General features: G+C 44.1%; 1 protein-coding gene across 1 annotated transcript; it reads right to left on the bottom strand.

Annotated features, from left to right (window-relative positions):
* Positions 1-4,683: 4,683 nt before the first annotated feature.
* Positions 4,684-12,393, bottom strand: LOC118899567 (probable inactive 1-aminocyclopropane-1-carboxylate synthase-like protein 2). Its single transcript, XM_036861339.1, has 10 exons — positions 11,896-12,393; positions 10,437-10,496; positions 9,169-9,235; positions 8,090-8,187; positions 7,756-7,833; positions 6,417-6,448; positions 6,160-6,249; positions 5,366-5,411; positions 5,124-5,265; positions 4,684-4,724 (listed from the first exon to the last, which is right to left on the bottom strand). The coding sequence occupies exons 1-10, from the start codon at positions 12,391-12,393 to the stop codon at positions 4,684-4,686; spliced, it is 1,152 nt and encodes a 383-aa protein (XP_036717234.1).
* Between the last annotated feature and the right edge of the window lie 9,814 nt (positions 12,394-22,207).

Here is a 22,207-nt window from a genome sequence, read left to right as displayed (position 1 = left end):
TAAGAAAGATTACTGGGTGCCTTGGAAGCATGCGGCAGGGAGATTTAACACCACTGCCCCCTTCCCTGACACACACACACATGCATTGGCCCCATATAGGAAGGCTTACACACACATTCATTCACCCTAAACACTTAGGAAGTGATGCTTGAGTCCTAGTTAGCTAGCTGGAGTGTGGGGTGTTGGAAGCAGAAGAAAGCCTTTGATAGAGCCTTGAAGGTTAGAGTCAGTGTGGAACATTAATGAATTGCAACAAGCCTAATACCGACCACCGGAGTTAGCAGGGTTCAGGAGAAAGGTTGGAGATGCGATCAGGGATCAGGTCATGAACCTTAATAAACCCTGATAAGGACTGTGAACTTCTCACTGAGGGCAATGGATATATATTGTAATCTCTAGAGCAAACACTTTTTTAAAAAAAATCAAAAGGTATAACTAAGAATAAATGGGATATTAAATAATGCCTGATTAATTCAAAAGGCATGCAGGAAGGAAAAAATGAACAAAGAGCATATGGCACAAATAGGAGATAAATAGCAAGATAATTGACTTAAATACAACCATATCAATGATTACATTAAATTAATGACCAAAGACCAGTTAAAAGATCATCAGACTGGATAAAATGGTAAGATTAAGAATATGGTGCTTGCAAGAGACATGTTAAATGAAAAAACAAACTGCTAAAACTGGAAAAAATATACCATGCAAATAATCATAAGAGGATGGCTAATATCCAAAAACCAGAAAACAAGTGTTGGCCAGGATGTGGAGAAATTGGAACCCTTGTGTACTGTTGGTGGAAATATAAATGGTATAGCCACTGTGGAAAACAATATGGAGGTTCCTCAAAAAGTTAAAAATAGAATTACCACATGACCAGCAATTCTGGGTATATTCCCAAAAGAATTGAAAGCAGGGTCTTGAAGAGATACTTGTACACCCATGTTCAGAGCAGCATTATTCACTCTAGCTAAAATGTGGAAGCAACCCAAGTGTCCAACATATGAATGGATAAGCAAAACATTGCATATACATATAATGAAATATTATTCAGCCTTAAAAAGGAAGGAATTCTGACACAGGCTACAACATGGATGAACCTTGAGGACATTATGCTAAGTGAAATAAGCCAGTCACAAAAAGACAAATACTGTTTGATTCCACTTATATGAGGTTCTCAGAGTAGTCAAAATCATAGAGACAGACAGTATAATGGTTGCTGCCATGGGCTAGGGAAGGGGATAATGGGGAGTCATTATTTAATAGGCATAGATTTTCAGTTTTACAAGATGAAAAGAGTAATGGGGATGGATGGTGGTGATGGCTGCACAACAATGTGAATGTATTTAATGCTGCTTAACTGTACACTCAACAATAGTTAAGATGGTAAATTTTATGTTATGTGTATTTTGACACATAATACCCAAAAAAAGAATCGTAAAAAAGCTGAAGCATTCATAATAATATCTGACACAGACTTCAAAACAAAAAGAATTACCGATAATTTAAAAGGACATTTCATAATGATAAAATGATCAATTCCTCAGAATGACAAACAATTTAAAATTATATGCCTAGTAACAAAACTTCAAAATACATGAAGCAGAAACTGACAGAACGAAAGGGAGAAACAGACAAATCAATAATTATAGTTAGAATATTTAGCACCCCTCTTCTAGTAATAGATAGATCAAGTGACAGTAAGGGTCAGAACATTTAAACATTATAAAACAATTTAACCTAATTCACATGTATAGAACACCACACCCAATAACTGCAGAATACACTTCAAGTGCACGTGAAACATTGACCAAAATAGACCATGTACTTGGCCCTAAAAAGGTCTCAATTTCAAAGGATTGAAACTGTAGTTTATGTTCTGTAGTCACAATGGAACTAAAGTAGAAGTCATTAATAAAGACAGCTGAACAACCCCAAATATTTGGAAACTAAATATTTGCTAAATAAATTATAGCTAAAAAAGAAATCACAAGGGAAAGTAGAAAATTGAATGATCATAAAAAACCAACTTATCAAAATTGATGGGATGTAGCTAAAGCAATGTTTGGAGAGAAATCAATAACTTTAAATGCTTATATTTGAAAAAAAAAAAAAAGCTTAAAAACCATTGGTCTAATCTTCCACATTAAAAAGCTAGAAAAAGAACAAATTAAACCCAAAGTTAATAAAAGGAAATAAAGATAAAAGTAGAAATGAAACAGAAGAGAAACAAGGAAAAATCAATGAAACTAAAAGTTGGGTCTTTGAAAATATTAATACAATTGATAAACATTTAGATTAACTGATCAAAAAATTCATTTCAGTATCAGGAAAGAAAAAGGAGGTAACACTATAGATCCTACAGATATTAAGGGGATAATATGGGAATGTTATAAAAAATTTTATGTCAATAATTAAACTTAGATGAAATGGACACATTTTCTTGAAAGACACAAACAGCCAAAAGTGACACAAGAAATAGAAAATGTGAATAACCCAATATCTGTTACAGAGATTGAAACATAGGTAAAAACCTTCTGACAAAGAAAAACTCCAGGTACAGATGGCTTTACTGGTGAATTTTACCAAACATTTAAAAATTTTTAAAAAGCAATTTGACATAAACTTTCAGAAAATTGAGAAAGGAGCACTTCCTGAAACATTTATGAGGTCACTTTTACCCTTGATGCCAAAACCAACAATGCATTATAAAAAGGAAAATTATAGCACAATATCCTTCATGAAAATAGGTGTAAAATTCTTAATATCAAACCAAATCCAACAATATATGAAAGGATGATGCATCATGACTATATGGGGCTTATTGCAGGAGTATGTTGTTGGTTTAACATTTTGTTTAATCAATGTAATTTTATCACAATAATTAAAAGAGAATTATATTACCTGTAGAGGTGCAGATAAAAACATCTGACAAAAATTGAACCTCATTCATGGTAAATCTCTCAGCAAACTAGGAATTGAAGGAAATTCTTCTATCTGGTAAAGGCAGTGTGAAAAATACATCCAGTACTTAAGAATGAGAGACAGAACTCAGTCCTGCTAAGATTGAGAACAAGGCAAGAATGTCCTCTCTTACTTCTTTTATTCAATATTATACTTGAGGTTCTAGGCCATGCAATTAGAACAGAAAAATAAGGGACATAAATATTGAAAAGAAAGAAGGAAAATCATCTTTATTCGCAGGCAACATGATTGTGTACATTGAAAATTCAATGAAATCCCCCTCCAAAACAACTAGGACTAATAAATGAATTTAGCAAGGTCTCAAGATACTGTCAGGAGATGGTTCTTCCCAGGTCTCTCATGTTTCTGCCTGTCTTGCAAGCAGAGACACTGACTGCCTTTGTTCTGGGCTGTATAGGATTATATATATGTGCGTAAGTACATGCATATATGTACATGCGTACATGTATGTGCATATGTGTGTGTGTTTGTATATGTGTACATATATGTACAGTGACCAACCTTGGATGGTAGTGATAGTGTCTGCCTCCAGAGCAAAGGGTAGGTTTGTTTACTACTAAGTATAATAAAGATAATTTCTCCCTCGGGGCCAAAGTTCAGGCAGGTTTACTGCTCATTACAAAAGAATTAGGTTCCTTAAGCTTGGGTTATCCTCTCCTGCAACACACCCCATTGCGTGTACAGGCATCACTTGGTCCCCTTCACTTTGCCCTATAGGAATCAGGGTTTGGGGAACCAAAAGCCAATACTGATTACCGCTATTGCTGTGAGTTAATAAGTTGTCCTTTGTCTCTGACCCAAGATTCTCATGCCTTCCGCCAGCGTCCATGAAACCTGTTATTTTGCGAGTAAGGTAAAACCTCAGAGTCTTCAAAGTTCTTGATAGATACAAAATCAATTGTCTCAATATACTAGCAACAAACAACTAAAAATGAAATTAATAATCTATACATTGAAAATAACATGAAAGGCATAATACAGTGATAAATTTATAAGATGTGCCTAAGACCTGTACACTGAAAGCTACAAAGACCTTGCCGAGAGAAATTAAAGACCTAAATAAATGGAGGGATATTCTGTGTTCCTGGATAGGAAAAAATTAAATTCTTCCCAGTCAACCATTTGAATCTTGAGTGGAAGAGAAGACAGCAATGGCCTATCGCCTCCATGGAAGGCATCATATCTTCCTCCCAGGACAGCGCCCTGATGAGACTGGCTATGAGCTCCCATAGCAGAGATGCCAAGAACATCTCTGGTTCCTATCTTCCCCCTCTCTTCTGGTCCCATGAGCTCCCTCATGCATCCAATGAATTCCCTTTCTGTGTCTGCTAGTCAAGTCGATTTCTAAAAAAACTTCTCTGGTGTAAAAAATCTTGAAGAATCAGGCTACAAACCTACCCAAGAGAGGGAGAATGGTCCCAAACCCAATTGACTGACCAAAGCCACCCCTTTCCCCACCCAAAGCTGAAAGCAAATTATTTTCTAAACCAGATTATCTGATTACATTAGTTTGTTTCATTATATCCCCACTTTTAATTTAAATCCTCGGGCCTGGCATCTGCTCTATTACAGAGAATTTTAAAAAGGAGCCCTTATCTAAGTTTGGGCCATGGCATAAAAGGGGAGAAATTCCCTCTGAAGCCAGCATTCACTTAAGATCCAAGGGGAAGGTGAATTCATGTGCCATAGATGTAGCTACACCAGCTTGCCCAAACGGCAGCTCTCCTTTGGCCACACTGGAAGATGAAGTTAAATCATATTCGAGGAATCAGGGTGTTCCTTTGTAATCTTTGCCTGAAGCAAGCCAGCTTTGGGGGAGGGAAAATTGACCTTCACATAAAGACTCATTTCTGAAGTTCCCACCTTTAAGTCCTAGAGTACAGTTGATGATCCCCTTTCCAAGCAGAGCACGAGCTACCAGATGGCCAGTGTTTTAGACCAGCACCTCCATCTTCTGTCTACACCCAGCTGCATCGTCTGAGCTACAGCCTGCCCTCCTGTAAGCTTCCTGTCCTGCCACTGTTAAACCCAAGACAGTGAACAGGGTCTCGCTGTATTGAAGGCATGTCAGAGGCCCAAGCAGACCCAGGAATTCCCCGTGGCCACGAGGTCTGACCCTGAACAGGGCTCAGTACCTCCATCCTGGAGCAGGTGACACAGCTTGTACTGGGTGACGCCAGAGATGCTGTGGAGGTAGCCAAAGGAGCTCACGGCAGAGGCCACCTCCCTGTTGCGGGTGTACAGGGTGCCAAAGCGGAAGCCAGAGATGCCGAGATCCTAGAGGAAGAGAAGTAGGGAAGGAAATACCCAGTTGGTCTGCCTTCTGTTCCTGGCTCCACTTCCTTCCCTACCCAAAGGACAGGCAGCTGGGACTCACCTTACTGGTGCCCCAGATCACATGGGTCTTGTTGGGGTCAGGCAAACTGGAGAGGAGAGAGTACAGTCAAGATTATGGAGAAATATTTGAAGGATGAAGACTTGGGGTCTATGAAGGGAAGATGAAAGCGGCCTTTAGGGCCTTCCTAGACAGAAGAGCCTATGGGACCCAAAGTCAAGAAACAGCTGCCCCGGTTAAGCCAGGAAGTCAACAAAAGGTATCCTCATGGAACCAGATGAGACAGCTCTCAAGTGCCCACTGAATGAAGTCCAGGGCCCTCAGCCTGGCTCGTGGTCTTCCTACAGCTGGTCCAAAGCCACCTTCTTGGCAGTTGGCTCCTCACACAAATAGGCCACCCCCCATTTCTAAAATGTGTTCACCTATTTCTTACTGCCCCACATTTGGTGAAGCTCTTCCTTCCTCCAGGCATGCTCTTGCTTTGCCTGCTGGATCCTATCCTAGGCCCGAATACTACCCTTAAGAAAGTTCTGCTCTATTTCTATTCTTTCCCTGTGCCCTACTTCTCAAGAAGTTCCTACCCTGACCTTCTGGAGGGCTTCAACTTGACTTTTGACAATGCATATGCTACCTTTCCCTCAAGTTATCTCATGTACAAAATGGCGTTTAGAGAAGACACTTGGGAGGAAAGGTGATGCTTTGCTCACTTTCACACTCCCAGTGGCTCTGAGCTCAGTTCCTGGCATGCAGCCAATTAAGTTGATGGCCCATGGACTCACCCTGCAAAGTAGGAACTTCATGGTTCTCATTCCCAATTCCAGCCAAGACCAACTCACCTCTCCATGCTCAGAACACTATGGAATGGGATGGCTTCATCAAACACAGACAGCATGTAAATCTCATCTATAATCACATGTAGGTTGTACCTGCAGGTTGGGTGAAAGAGGGAGGATGATATCCAGGTTCTCTCTAATTGTTAGCTCGCTTCGTTTGATGGTCCTCTCTAGACACAGATCAGACACTCCTACTGCCCTAGCAGCCCATGCAACCCTTCCAAGAGATGTGGCAAGGTAGAAGAGGGTCTCTCCTTCACCTGAGAGGACCTTTCACCCTGACTTGGGGGTACTAGGAAGGAAGAGGACCCAAAAGACATGCATGAGAACATTCGACCTCACACTTCAACCATCAAGCAGAGACTAGTGGGAAGGGACTGGGCATCCCAGAGAGGTCTCTTCTGGTACAGTCAGGAGCTGCCACCCAAGATCTGAATCGAATAGGTTTATAAAGTAGGCTAAGTGCTCATGTGCTGCATCTCCTTTATTTTCCCAACAGCCCTTTGAAGCAGTACTGTTACCTCTATTTCACAGAAAGAAACTAAGTTTCTGAGACAGAAAGTTAATTCCCTCAGTTAGCCGATGCTAGAGCTGGAATGTAGACCTCCCCCAGCATTCTTCCTCTTGTCCCTTGCTCTGCCATTAATTGGTCTGGATACGTTATGAAGTTTGAATGAGGGTTTCTTCTAGATAGAAGAAGATTATCTACCCTGAGAGGGCTATTTCCAGACTTCAGAGATAACTGATGTTAACATGTTCTTATAAATGAGACATGAAAATTCTATAGGAACTCATCTTCACCCCACAAAGTCTGAGAGGCTGTCTTCCTTGGCACCTCAAGCCAAGTAGTTTGGGAAATGGATGCGGGAAGAAAGTGCTTATGCTACAAGAGGTGGAAAAGCAACAGAACTATATGATGACTGTTATATAGGTATGTGCACACGCACAAAGGCTAGAAAGGAAATGGCACAGTTTGAAGTAGTGAGCAGGTGGGTGCATTTTCCTTCATTTCAATCTCAGTTAGTTGTCCATAACTTCACAAATTATACCACGCAGTAAGAATATTTAGGGTATATTATTTCTGGTTCTGACTCCTTGACTATGAGTGATTGGAACCCTTCTTATGGACTTCATCTAGTCTCAAGGGGGTAGAACTCATACTTCTTGGCAAATTCCAGATATTCCATCACTGAGTCTCAGGAGTAGACGTCTCCCAGAGGATTCTGAGGGTTGATTAGCACAAGGCCTCTGACCTTTTTCCCCTAAAAAGAACCAAACATAACCAAGTGAACACAAGTCCTTCGCATCTACATCAAGTTCAGCCAAAGATCAGGTCAGGGCACCGAGTATCGAGCACCTAATCAAGACCTCAGTGGGCTCTCGGAGGAGCAACTATCATATTTTTGCCCACAGAGGGGATCAGGAAGGAGCTCTGGGGGCCGCCATAGCCAGGGCTCCTCGGGGGACGTGCCCTGGGAAACTATCTGTTTTGAAGAAGGTGCCCACAGCATCTCGGTGAACAAGTTATACCAGAGTGTCCATACTCAGTCCCTTTCCGGGGTGGCAGTGCCCACCCTGAAGACCTGGTTCCCTCCTGACCTCAATCTTAGCCCCGAGCAGGGCTTGCTCCAGCTTGTCCACAGTGAGCTGGAACAGATAGGCGTTCGCCTCAGTGACCTGGAAGACAAACACGGCCTGAGAACCACCTATTTGGAAGCTTCCAAGCCTTGATTCCTCATTCCTATAAACCGTGAGCAATCCTTTACCTTCGTACCCAGGGCACTAGTCCCACACACCCTCTTTGCCCGATTTCTCCATCCTTCTCCCATAACTTATATGGGAGAAAAGCAAGAATCCCCCTACACCTTGGAAATGCCCCAAGATCATTCCGTTGCCTGGGTAGGCTGAGCAGGGGAAGGGGCCCCACACTGACCTGGCTCTCCAGGTGGCCAGGAACCAGCTCAACTTTTGCATACAGGTGGGTACGAAAGATGAAGCCACCATAGGACGGGGTGGGGACCAGAAAGGCCTCTGGAAGCAGAGAGACAGAGCTGTTAGCCCAGGGTCTCCCAGTCAGAACGTGCCAGGACCCTCAGACCAGCAGCAACGCTACCCTCAGAGAAGGTTAGTTGGGTAATCCCTCCTACTTAGGGATGAATGCTTTGGGGCACAGCCTCTATAAAAGTAACCCACTCTTCTAAACATTATTTGGGGAAACAAAACTCAAGTCTCTTCTTTGCGGGTACACTAGAGGAGAAAGGGAAGAATACTGCTATAAGTGACTTGGAATCCAGGGACTCAAGCCAAGCTTGCTAGCAGGTAGAACACGGGTCATCAGCAAGTCTTGGCAGCTCCGGACCGACACTGGAGGCTGAGGTCCACCCACAGGGAGGGCTCTCATCGCTCTACATGGCTCAGGTCATGTGACCCTGGTGATCTCAGGTGTTCTTTTCTTCCCATCCCTTCCGCCTCATTGATGGGCTAATCAAGGACCCACTCCTTCAAGTGAAATGGCCGTCTTGGTAAAGAGTCTCCCATGCAGTAGGTTCATCAAGAAATCTGAGATTCTTATTTCAGATTGTTAAGAGGCATTGTTAAGAAGGAGACTGAGAACAAATCTCTCAAGCTTTATTTGGTCTAGAACTCAGTTTTTGATTTTGGTGTTTTTTTTGTTTTTTGAGGAGATAGAGCATCTATATTGTCTAGTTTACTAGGGCTGTCTGGATTGGAGTTGAGACCAAAAGTCCAACTAATAATGAGTTGGCTCCCATTGTCACCATCCCTGGGGCAGACCTCCTTGAGGACTGTCACATGTCCATATTAAATGGGAACCCAAATCCCTCGCTCCTGCAGAAATAGTAGGAAGACGTTCTAACCAGTGCAGGAAGCACCCCAGTACTTTAGGGGAAAGGCCTTCAGTCAAGCTGCTCTTCTCCCCCAAGACCCAGTGCCCATGCACGCATGCCCACATGCTGCTATTTCCCCGAGGGAACGCAGAGCCCACTGACTTACCACCTGGATCACACAGAACCATGGCCAGTGCGGAGAAGACAGAGGAGCAGCCATTTAGAACAACCACCTGAAGAAGATACACAGAAGGCAGGAATCGAAAACCAATCCTCACGTAAGAGGGATAGTTCCCTCGTCTCCCTCCCCCTGGGAGGACAGACATGAGGAGTCTCCTCAGCTAGGACTCCTCACTCTGCCCCGACTCTGAGGGGCTCTGCTGGAAAGGCAGAGAAGCCCCCAAGAATACAGTCTTCCCCCAGGGTGGCAGGAAGGCTGGAAAGAGACGCACATTTTCTGGGTCAAGGCGGGCAGGTGCCTTACAGTAGGAGGTCAGGAACCAGGCTACTTCTTTCCACAGGCTGTGGACAGACCCAGAAAGACCTGTGGTTCCCAGGCCTGCCCGTGGGCTTTCCCCACAGTCTAGACTTGGGTCTTTTTGAAAGAGCAGAGCATCCAACCTCAGGGTCCTTACAGGGTTAACAGGGGACTGAGGCTCTCAACTCCCCAGGCAACAAAGATATTAACTGCAAGAGTCTGGACAAGAACTTGGGCCTTTTGAATTATAGGGCAGTGCTATCTCTATGATACCAGCCTGCCTCCTATGATATTCTGGGCTAGGCATTTTCTAGAAGTCATTATCCCCCAAAATAGGTAGGCACCCAGCAGAGAATCTGGCACCTTGAGTCCTTCCCTGGATGAGGACAGGTGCCTGTGGACCAGGAGACCCCAGCTCTGTAAGGGGCTACTTACAATGGTTGCCCTCTCCAATCAGGATACTGCAGTAGGTCTTCATCAATGTACAGCATGTCAGTCCGAGTCAACTGTTGACAAATACAGCATGAGCCCAGCCAGACCAGGGATGCCCAAGAAGTTTCAGCCTGCTCCTAGGATGCATATGGGTGTTTGCCCTGCAACACAGGGCCTCCCAGAGGGAAATGGGCATATATGCTTCATGTTCCCTGGTGAACGGAGGCTTCAATCTTCTTGTCAAAGATTATACAAATAGCTATCCACTGGGAAGTGTCTGACAACTTCCCCAACCCTACATTTGATCCGGAGGCTCCCTTAGCAGCTTACCCATCATATACCCATCCAGAGAACACTTCCCAACACAGCCCAGCCAGGAAGTTGGATGTGCTATTCTAGAAGCTATTTCCCCACTCCCTTCCCCAAACTTCTAAGTCTTGTCCTGTATCTACAACATGCTAAAGAACATTCTAGGGGGCCTGGGCCTGAAGGTGGGTCCCAGCACAGGCCGGAACGTGGCTTACCCTTTCAGCCAGCAGATCAATACAGATCTTGTTCTCACTGGTACCAAGGTTGATGTAACCCTGGAGATGGAAGGAATCTAAGGTCAGTCCCCTTGCCCTGCCCTACATGGACGCCTTTAACCAGGTCACAAGTACTTATCCTGGACGAGCCCAGATGGGGGTCTCCCTGCTCCATGAGGCAATGCAATCCATGTTTGACAACTTTAATATTAGATAAATTTCTACAAACCCTAAAAATCTCACAGTGCAAGTTTCCTTCTTTCGAGCCATTTATTGGGTTGGCCAAAAAGTTTGTTTGGTTAATGAATACGTTGTTCAGTAAAATTCTTGGTGAAAATGAAAAATGTCTTTTATTTTTACTTAAAACCAAATGAACTTTTTGGCCAGCCCAATAGATAATAATAGTTATATTATGTACCAGCTATCATTCATTGAGCTCCTATGTTCTAGACACTAGACTAAGTGCTTCCTGTGAATTGCCTTAATTCTCACCACTCCTGAGAAAAAAGTTCTATTCTGATCTCTGCTTAAAGAGCGTGAAGCCCAGAAAGGTTGAATAAACTACTAGCCATGTGACCTTGGTGATGGGCAGAATTCCACCTGACTGGCCCCAGAGCCTGGATCCTTAGCCAGCACAGGCCCTGCGTGTATCCATCTCTGCTATTTCCTTGGAAGGGCCCTTCAACTTACTGGAAGAGGTATGACCCCTCAGGGGCCAGTGGGGATACCTGACTCACTTGGCCCCCAGCAAAGCAGACGGCCATCAGCCACACGTCACTTAGATGGGAACAGAAGGAAAGGTGTGGCTAGTGTGGTCCTCCGCCCTCTGGCTGGAGAGCTGTTGTGAACTTCCCTTGCTGGAAGCCTCTTCCTGCTCCCACCACCATTAGGATAACATCCTGACATCTCACAATGGCCTGATCCCATCCATACCTCTGTCACAGCGCTCACTGTCTCTACTCAAGCCACATGGGCCTCCTTGTCCAATCACTCCAAGCCCTTCCCACCTTAAAGCTTTCACACATGCTGTTCCTCTTGCCTGGAGGACCCCCACCCCGCCTCCCACCACATGGCTGGCTGATTCAACCTTTAAAACATCCTCCCTGACCACCCAAAGCAGGCCTTCCCTTAGCACTCTTGCAGACATTATTCACATTCATTTCCCCAATGGCCGACGATATCCATCATCAGACTGAGTTCCATGAGGGTAGGTTCACTTACCACAGTGACCAGAGTGACTCCTAGTGGGTACGAGCTGGGACAGGAGGGGAAAAACCAGACCCAGCTTGTCAACTTTCTTGGCCACATCACCTTACTTCTGTGCCCATCCCCTTACCTATAGAAGACAATAGTGCCTACTTCATGGGGCTGGAAGAGTCAGTGAGAGTGCACAGTACTTGGCACGGGACTCAGTAAATCCTAGTGATGGGGGCCCTCGAGTATGTCCCCCCATCCTCACCAGGGTGTTCTTGTCCTTGTGGTATTTGTTTCCTTGGTAGGTGTTGTAGTCCTGGAAGCTGGAGTGGTATAAGGCAGAGATGTCAATCCCACGGTTGGACAGGTCATAGCTGATAAATGTATCTTCAAAATCACTCCGTTGGTAAAACATCTGGCGAGTCTGCCTGGATGATTGGGCCTGCTGCCCACCTCCGACATCGACCCTAGAGTCCATGGAGGCGTCAGGTGGTTGGAAGCTCCAGTCACCTGTGGCCCCAGACTGCAGGTAGTGGAGCATCTGGAACATTAAGAGACCCAGGAAGGCCTCCTGGTCCCTGACGGCCTGATTGTGCCTCTGCTTCTCCAGCGCCAGGTCCTGCTGCTGGTGCCTGGTCATCAGCTGTGCGATGTGATCCTCCATGGTCTGCCGCAAGGACAGCACCATCTCCATCAGCTGGGTGTGGATGCTACGGTTTCTGAGGGCCTGGTCCCTCATCTGGCCATAGGGCATGGAGGGCATGTCTGATGGGCCACTCATACTCTGGGTATTCCTATTGGCCTCAGCAGGCTGGCTGGCACCTGCAGAGAAAGAGAGTCCATGCACTGCAGCAAAGGTCTGGGCCTGATCTCAGGCTGGTCACTAGTTCCTCCTACCTCCACACCTTGGTTGTAGGCCCAAATGAATTCAGGAAGAGTCACCTACTCATTCAAGGGCAATGCCTAAGTGGACCCAAGCCCAGATATTGGAGCACTGTACTTAAATGTCATTAACATATGTTCTGGGGAAGAGCCTTAGGGCCCACTTCGAGAAAAAGGGGAAACTGAACAGGTAGGCTGTGGATTCTTCAACCAGAGCAATTCCTGCTCTGTAGAGTTCTAAGTAAGAAAAGGGATTCTGCTGCTAAAAACAAAAAAACAAAAACACCAAACCAAAACGCTGAATAAGTCATTCTGCTGGAATAGGTGTAAGTAAACTACTGCCCAAGGGCCAAACCAGCCTTCCATTTGTTTTTGTAAATAAAGTGTTATTGGAACACAGTTGTGTTTGCTTGTTTATATATTATCTATAGCTGCTTTTGTACTTTAATGGCAGAGTTGAATAGTTGTGACACAGACCACATGGCTCACAAGGACTAATATATTTACTATCTGGCCTGTTACAGAAAACATTTGCCAGCTCTTGTTCTAGAACGTCAGCCCTTCTTTTTGCCATTTTTCCCAAGTTGGCCATACCAGATGTTCAAAGCTCCTACTTTGCGTTACTTCCTGTAAATGCCTTCAACCTGCTCACGGTGACAGCTGCCTTGGACTTCCATCACCAGTAACCATGGTCGAGATACATGGTTCTCGAACTTTAAAGTCCACCAGAATCACTTAGAAGGTTTGTGAGGACACAAATGGCTAGTCCTCATCACTGGACTTTGTTTCAGGAGGTCTGGGGTGAGGCCTGAGAATTTGCAGTTCTAACGAAGTTCCTAGGACTATACTTTCCGAACCTCTAACTATTCAGACCAACCTTCTGTCTGAAAGTATTAAGAAGCCAGGAGGTAAGAAAACTTGAGGCTGGCAGCTGCCTATAATTCATTATAAGACAATCCTCATATCCCCAGTCACTGAGACCTCTTTTTCTAAGAATCTAGACTTACACATCTCCCACCAAATGCCATCTTCTAAGTTCTTTTTCTATGTTACATCCCTTACATTCCCCCCACATATACAAAACCTTGTTACTTCTTTTACAGGTTTGTGGCACCAGCACTTCAAAGTACTGGACACCCTGCCCAAACTCTCCAAACCATCCTTGGTCTGCCTGTGATGTTCCCATCGCAACCTATATTTCTTTGTAATGACACTTAATTTTGTTACTTGTTCAGTATCTGCCCAGGTCAGACCTTGTCATCATATCCTTAGCACAGTGCCTGGCACATAGGTAACTAGCGGGAGAGGCGCAACCACAAGGATGTGGCCGAGTCAGTGAAGAGATGAACCATGACTGAAGACTTTAAGCTATGGAAGACAGAGCAACAGCCAGATGAAGTCATAGGACAAAGCGGTACCAAGTCTTGACTTAGGACGTCAACCTTTCATCAACAGTGATACAAAGAACTTTCCTTACCGCTTTAGAAACATACTGCTTAGAAAGAAATTGAATAAATACAAGCTCTTATTCCCAGACTCACCCTTTGTTTCACAAGCAAAAGCTTTGCTCTGGCCCAAGCTCCATCCCCTAGAAGTAGGAGGGTCATTTCAACGGGGCTCTCAACTCTGGGGGTGAGTAGGTTCCTTTGTTTTTGCCTTCCAAAAGGTGGTACCCATTATCCTTATCGGTCTTGATGAGTGCCTGTGGGAAGGGCCAAGATGGTGGAGATGACCTCCCTTCTATGGGCAAGAAGCTGTCACCAGGGCACTTCTGCCTTCTCCCAGGTCTGGGCTGTCACATATGGACTGTGTTTGTTCTGTTTTACCTTAACAACAAAATCAAAGATGTGACAGCTCCATAGAGCAGCACATGGGCCCAGGATTTAAGTTATTCCAGTTCAAATTGGGTTAGGGAGTCTCTTGGACTTCTTATCCTGGAAGTCCTTGCTGTTACCAAGGTCCCACTACTCTGTCCCATCCACCCAGCCCTCAGCCAGGGACCCCAGGTTCACAGGAAACAGGGATCAGGTTGGGGCAGGGAAGCTGGAGGCCAGGTGGCCCAACAAGCCATTAGAGGAGGGAGGCTGTTTAAAGAAGGTGGAATGAGAACCTCTCCAGGCAGGCTTATGGAGCAGAAAATGGGGCCAAGGCAAGGAACTGCAAAAAGTGTATTTTCCTGGTAAATGTTTTTTCTGATAAGGAAGTGAGTATGCTGCAAGGCCAGGGGGAAAACCTAGAAGATGGACCTCTGCCAAAACTTGTCTTTTCCACAGAAAAAGTCTATTGTAATGATGTTGTTCCACAAAGGCCATAATGTCCTTAAATCTCAGCCCTGAGTTGTCTGGCTAAGCCTTTTTGGCTACATCCTTGGTTTCAGTATTTCTCATCCTTAAACCATCTACCTCCCAAACCACACTCAGGGCCCGTCTATAGAAGCAGCATCTCAGAACCAGCCCAGCTGGTGCCCTCTGATAAGAGCTGAAAGATCTTAAACAGTAGAAACTGGGAATGGGGAAAGAACATGGGAAGTGAACTAGGAACAAGCTTGTCTCCTGTTCATTTGGGATGCCAGTACACGGGTATACCATTTATACCAGGATACTTCTGTCTCTTTTTTTAGTGCCCTACAAGCCCTTCTAGCTCTATCTTGCCCTTTGGCCTTCCTTCCCCTTGCCATGCACCAGCCTCCCCTGGTGTCTCAGTCCTCTAACCTAATTAAGATTCTTCCTTTTCAATGTAGTAATTATGATAAAGATTGTCGAGTCTTCTTTATGTGCATGGGAAGCAAGGTGTTTGGGGATACAGATGTCTAAATACAAGTTGCAAAACTGAAAACTCAGGTAAAAGCAGCCTGGAGAAGCCCAGATTCTATTCTGTAGTTGCAACTCACCAACTGTAGGATGTTGGAAGAATTATCTCCCCTGTCTGGGCATCAGTTACTCATGCAAGATGAGAAGGTACTTACCTCAACTGGAGGTAAAATTGAAGCTCAGTGAAGACAAGGAACTTCTAGTGTCCCATAGTAGAACCAGGATTTAAACCTAAGCCCTCTGACTTAAGCCCAGAACTCCTGGAAGAAGAGTGAACTGGCAGAAAACCAGCATTTACACAGACTACAGCCTGGCTTCACATCACATGATGCCCCAGAAGTCTCGAGTTTTGACGTTGGATTAACTTCATCCAACAATACTGTCATCCTGTACTGTTGATGACTCAAAGGCCCTGGGCAGAAGCAAACAAATACTCTGGAAGCAGTATACCTTAGATTTTAGATTTCTCAAAAAGGATAATTCTTCAAATACAGCGTCTAGCACACAGAAGATCCAGACACATGAATAAACAGCAAGAGCGAAAACCAGCACAGACAACAAAGAGCAACTGGACTTGAGGTACTAGGACTAGATTGTAAAATAATTGCTTTTCTGTTCAAGGAGATAAAACCCAAGCTTGAAAGTTGACAAAAATTAGAAGTTACTTAAATGACAGATTTAAAGGAAACAGGAGATTCTAGATCTCCTGTTGTTAAAATACAATGATCAAAAATTTTAAACCTCAGTGGAAGGGTTTAATGGCATATTAGATACAACTAAAGAGAAAATTAGTGACCTGGAAAAAGAGGCTGAGGAAACTTTCTAGAGCGTGGCATGAAGACACAAAAGAAAGACGAAAGATATAAAATCTGAAATATACATACACATATACACATTCACTCGGAGTCCCAAAGGAAGAGAAAATGGGGCAGAAGAGAAGCAATTTGAATAAGATGTTTTATCGGTGCCATATAACCAGACACCAAAGCATGGCTTCAAGAAGCCCAACAAATGCAAATTAGGATAAATAAATCTATACCTATATATATATCACGGTGAAGCTACCAAAAAAAAAAAAAAAATCATGGTGAAGCTACAAAAAAACAAGACAAACACTTCAAAAGCAGCCGAGCAAAAAAAAGAAAAAGTTATCTTAAAAGGAATAATAGATCAAAAGCTGATGTTAGCAACAGCAGAAACCTGAAGATAGTGAAATGCTATTTTCAATATACTGAAAGGAAATGACTACCAAACTAGAATCTTGTAGCCATCACAAGATCAACATTTCAATAGGTAGTACCAATTTCTCCCCCTAGAGGGGCTAGATTTACTGCAGAGAACACTATTAATCAGAGCAAGTAGGTTTGCCTTTAAAAGCTAAAACCAACTGAGTGAAAGAGACCAGACAAGGTACATACGGTACAGTTCTACTCATAGAACAGGCAAAAGTAATCGGTAGTGACAGAAATCAGAACAGTGGCTCCCTGGACAGGAGATTGGGAAACTGACTGTAATGGGGTGCAGAGAACTTTCTGGGGAGATGACATGACCTATATCTTGATAGGGTGATGGTTACATGGCTATAGCCATTTGTCAAAGCTCAAAGTGTACACTTATGAATTTTACTATATTTAAGTAGGTTTTTAAAATGCAGCTGTAGCTAATTTAAGGCTCTATCAGACTATAAATAGCTAAATGAGTTTATTTCCAATGCTAGCCCTTCAAGTGTAAAGACCAGTATGGGAACAGGCCCCAAGTATACAGAGGGATATTTGCATAATTAATTTACAGTAGAAAAAAATGAAGAGACAGTTCTTGAGAGAGAGAGAGAGATGCAAGCAGAAGCTAACTTAGTCAAGAAAAATAGGAGAAAGCACATGCATGGAAATAAGATGAACTAAAGAGTATTTTGAACTATTCTAATGGATATGCCTAAGTCTGGAAGAAATGGATAATTCATTTTAAAATGTATTATAGTTTATTATTCCTAATTCCAGATAAGAAATAAAATCTAAACAAATCAGTTTCCATAGAAGTTATCAAAGACCTAGCTCCCTTTAAAAGTATCTGGCCCAGAGGGTCTCATAAGGAAATTCTACCATGTACTTAAAGGAGAATATTATTCCAGGGCTATTAAACTGTTCTAGAAAAAAGGAAAAGCATCCACATTTCATAATCAAATAAACAGTGATATGTAGATTTGATGATGTTTATATGAAAAACTATGGACAAATCTCACCTATGATTAGGTTATTAATACTTAAAAGCCAAATAGCACTTAACAAGCAGAATCCATCAGCATAACAAAATAACCTTACCACCAAGTGGGGTCATACTGAGAATGGAAGGACAGTTCAATTCTATGATTTATATTAACTTTTCATTAATAGATCCTAAGGGGATAAAAGTCACTTGATCTATAGATGCTATAGAGACATCTGACAGCATTAGACACCCATTCTTGAGTTAGACAACTTGATGCCATGAATGGCTACCTCTTTAACTAAGACATCTCTCAGCCAAAAAGCCAGCCTCCTACTCAATCTAGAAACTGAAGCGTTTGAATTCATGAACAAGAGATAAGGCTGCCCGTGATCACTGTGAAATATCTAACATTGTACCAGAGGTCTCAGCCAAAAATATTAAGCAAGGAAAGAAATTAGAGTTAAAAATAGGGAATTTGGATTATTGCTATCTACAGATTCCTACTGTCTACCTGGAAGACACAAAAGAATTAACAGATGCCCTACAAGAGAATTTAGTATAGTTATAGGCTAGGGCCCCAATTCATCTTTTGGTAAATACAGTTTTATTGGGATGCAGCTACACCCATGTTGCATATATGTGCTGACCAGACTTTGGTAGCGAACACTAGACCAGCACTTTCAACCGGGGTCACTCACCTAATGAGTGAGCCTAGCACTGCCTGGAACCCCCAACCACATGCAGCTTCATTTTCCTTTAATCCTAGAGGTGCTATCCCCAACTTTCAGATGGGGTGAATAAGGACATAATAATAGTCTGTTGAATTTAAAGCAGCCCCCCAACATACCCAGAATGAGTATGAACAGTGTAAGCTATTTTGGGGGTCACAGACCCTCTGAAACCCCAACATTATCAACAACAACTTATACTGATTGGGTACTGCCTTGAGCCGGGCTCTGGTCTGGATTCTTTGTATGCACCACCTGATTTAATCCTCAAAGTGACTCTATTAGGAGGGTACCACCATTAGCCTCACTTTACAGATGAGAAAACAGAGGCTCAAAAGCAGGAGGTGAATCACACAAGCTCACACAAATAGGATGGGAAAGGGAGGCTTGAACCCCAGGCCCCACTGCCCTCTTAACTATCCCTCCCTGAGGCTTTTGCTGGAAGGGTGCATATCCCCTCAAAGTTTGGCTTTCACTTTCAGGGATCCAGAAGCCCCCTAAGTCCATCGTTGCCCCACCCCACTGGGGGTCCAGGGGCCCAGGTAGAGCCCGGCAATGTTTGGCCTAAAGCCCCCTCTCACTCCACAGCCACGGCTCCTGACCCAGCCACCCTGCACTTACCTCTGTCCCTGTTTTTACTCATTTCTTCTCTGGTCTAAAATCCTTATGTCTGATGAAATTGTTCTTAATCTTTGGGGCCCAGAGACCTCTCCACCACCTCCTCCTCTCACTAGGCTTGCTTTTACTGCTTTGGGCCTGCATGCTCTGCTTTTAAGCACAGATGATTTCAAGGGCAACAAGATCCACCTTGCCCTTTCCAAGGGGATCTCCCCCAGCTGCTCTCAATTACCTAAAATGGCCTTTCTTTTTTAAAAAAAATTTCTTTAATTTATTGCTTTACTTTTAACTGAGGTAACATTGGTTTATAACATTATATGTTTCATGTGTACAACATTATATTTCAACTCTGTATACACTCCAGTGTGCTCACCACCGAAAGTTTAGTTTCCATCTGTCATCACACAGTTGATCCCCTTTACTCATACCCCACCTCCACCCTTCCTCTCTAATAACCATTACTCTGTCCTCTGTGTTTGTTTAGTTTGGTTTGTTCATTTATTTTCATTTTTTGTTTGTTTTTTTTTATATTCCACCTATGAGTGAAATCATATGGTATTTGTCTTTCTCTATCTGACTTACCTCACTTTGCATAATACCCTCAAGGTCCATCCATGTTATCACAAATGGCAAGATTTCATTTTTTTTGGCTGAGTAGTATTCCATAGTATACATATACCACATCTTCTTTATCCATTCATCCATTGATGGGACTTAGGTTGTTTCCATATCTTGACTATTGTAAATAATCCTATGATGAACGTAAGGGTGCATGTATCTTTTCAAATTAGTGCCTTGGTATTCTTTAGATAAATACCCAGAAGTGGAAATGTAAATTAGTGCAGCCATTATGGAAAACAGTATGGAGATTTAAAAATTAAGAATAAAATGGACTTTTCTTTGCACCATTACAGAGAGAGGCTCAGCAATGCCCACACCTGGGAGAACCACATTTTGGAGCCGTGGTTCTCAAACTTTGAAGGTCTTGGCATCACCTGGAGGGCTCATAAAAAACAAGAGGCTCTTGGAAGTGGGCGAGGGCCTGGGCCTGAGTAGTATCTTGAGACCACCAGGTGATTCGGATACTTAGCAATGTCTGAGAACCACTGGAGCAAGCGAATCTCAATTAAAGCACAAATGAGCTACTAACCTTTCCCATTTCTGGGGGGGTCACAGTTGAGAGCAGGCTGCAGTGGGTTAACGTCAGGCAGGAAGGGCATCTTGATGAGGAAGCACTGGAGTGATTGCCAGGAGGGCTGGTCCCAATCCCCCTAGCCCTACCTGACTGTGTGTCCTTGGCAAACCCACTCAGCCTTTCGGGTCTTCAGTTTCTCTTTGTTAAAGGGGGAGGTCATGAAACCTACCTCACAAAGCGTGATGGGAATGGCGTAGGTGAATGAGCTCCACACATTTGGAGCTCCTGGTCTGCCTTCCCTGAGGGTTGACAAACAGAAGCAAGGCCAAAAGCAGCTTGTGGTTCAAGAATACCCTGTCTTGTGACTGTCCTCCAACTTCAGTGGGTGCTTGTTTAAAATGCAGGTGCCTGGACTCCACTAAGGGACTTTGATCCAGTAGGTCTATAATTGGGCTCAGGAGTCTGCATTTTAAAACAAACATGGCGGGTGATTCTGGATTCCTCTTGGAGAGACGCTGTCCTCGTGGACTCCACACTGAGAGGACGCATGAGCAGTGGGCAGGCACTTTACCGAGAGCGTTAGGACCTCACATATTCCACAGCCTGGCCTGCACTGACGACCCATCTCTTCTGTCATTTACTTGTTCATTCCCCACTCAAAATAACAATTCACTGGGCACCTATTATGTACCAAGCACTGTGTTAGACCGTGAGACTATCAAAATGAAGGAAAACTTCCCCGATTTCAAGGAGTCCCAGAATACACTTTCCAATGGAAAAGTCTGATCTTTGCTCAAGATCCTTCAGTGGCTCCCCTTCATCTTACAGGGGTTATAAACCCAAATACCTTCAAGGACACAAACAGAAGCCTGCATATCCCTCCTCTATGCCTTCAAGTTAAAAAAAAAAAAAAAAAGGCAAGCACTGCCAAGCAAAATGGTTTTACCAGTTGATTTCAGCCCTCAGCCATCAATCTGCAACCTCCGAATCCAAATTCTTTCATGTGGCACACGAGACCTCTAGAATAATCAATCACAAGTTTCTGCCTAGTCTCACTCTTTGCACATCTCTTTCCCCACCACCAACACCCCCAAAACACTGAACCCCCTGTAACGCTCCCGGCACACCATCATCTCTCATTCCTCCAGGCCTTGGCATGGGCCGTTGCCTCCACTCAGAGAGCCCTTTCACAAACCTACCCACTTGGCAGACTCCTGCTTCTCCTTCAGGTCTATGCCTGCATGTCACCTCCTCCAAGGAAACTTCCTCCCTGACTCCTTAGGCAGGTTTAGGGGCCCCAGCCTATGTCCCCAGGCTCTTTGCTCAGGCCTACGGTATAAAGCACAGCAGTGCCTCAAAGCCTTCGCTCTGGCTGGGTTCCAGTGCCTGGACTGCTCTGCCCCCAGACACCTGCTCGGCTCACTCCCTCATCTCCTACGACTCTTTGCATAAATATCACCTTCGCTCAGAGGCCTCTTATGACCACCTACCTCATTCTGCAACCTGCTTCCACCCCTGCCGCACTGCAGTGCCCCCCGTTCCACTTTTCATGTTTTATAGCACTTTTCTCCTTCAAATGTACTCGATACTTATTTATTATGTGCACTATTTTCAGTGCCCCCTTCTAAAATATAAAGCTCATGAGAGCAAGGGTCTTTGCTTGCTTTGTTTACTGCTTCTCAAACGTAAAGAACGGTGCTTGGCCCATAGGGGAGTTCAACCACATTTATGAATGAATGAGCGAGTGGGTGAATTAATGAAGGAAGGAACGAATGAATGAACGAACGAATGGACACCATAATGCAATTATCTAAGGTCTGGGTCCATTCTGGGCGGTAGCTTCTTAGGTTCCAAGGCACAGAAGGGGTTCTTGGTTAGTGTTTGTTGACTACTATTGGTAGCTATTCGATGAGTGACTGAGGACGGGAATGAAGGAACCAATCAACTGCAGTCACCAGGTGACTGCTGACGGTGGAATGAAGACTTGCCCAGAGGGAAAACCCTCATTTCCCCCAGCCTCCTGCGTTTCCCACCACCTGCCTGTGGGACGCCTGCGGCCACAACAGCTGTAACATGCATTCGCCAAGAGGGGTCGCTAAACCCCTATTTTCCTTCCTGGCGCGGAAAACTCAGGGCAGGGGCCTCTGCAGACGCAGAGGAAGCGCGGATGGGAGGAAAGGTGGGCGGAGGCCCCGACCC

Source organism: Balaenoptera musculus, chromosome 8 (genome assembly GCF_009873245.2).
Source record: "Balaenoptera musculus isolate JJ_BM4_2016_0621 chromosome 8, mBalMus1.pri.v3, whole genome shotgun sequence".
NCBI lineage: Eukaryota > Metazoa > Chordata > Mammalia > Artiodactyla > Balaenopteridae > Balaenoptera > Balaenoptera musculus.
Note: the sequence above shows the minus strand (reverse complement) of the source record. Positions and strands in the feature narration are given on the sequence as shown.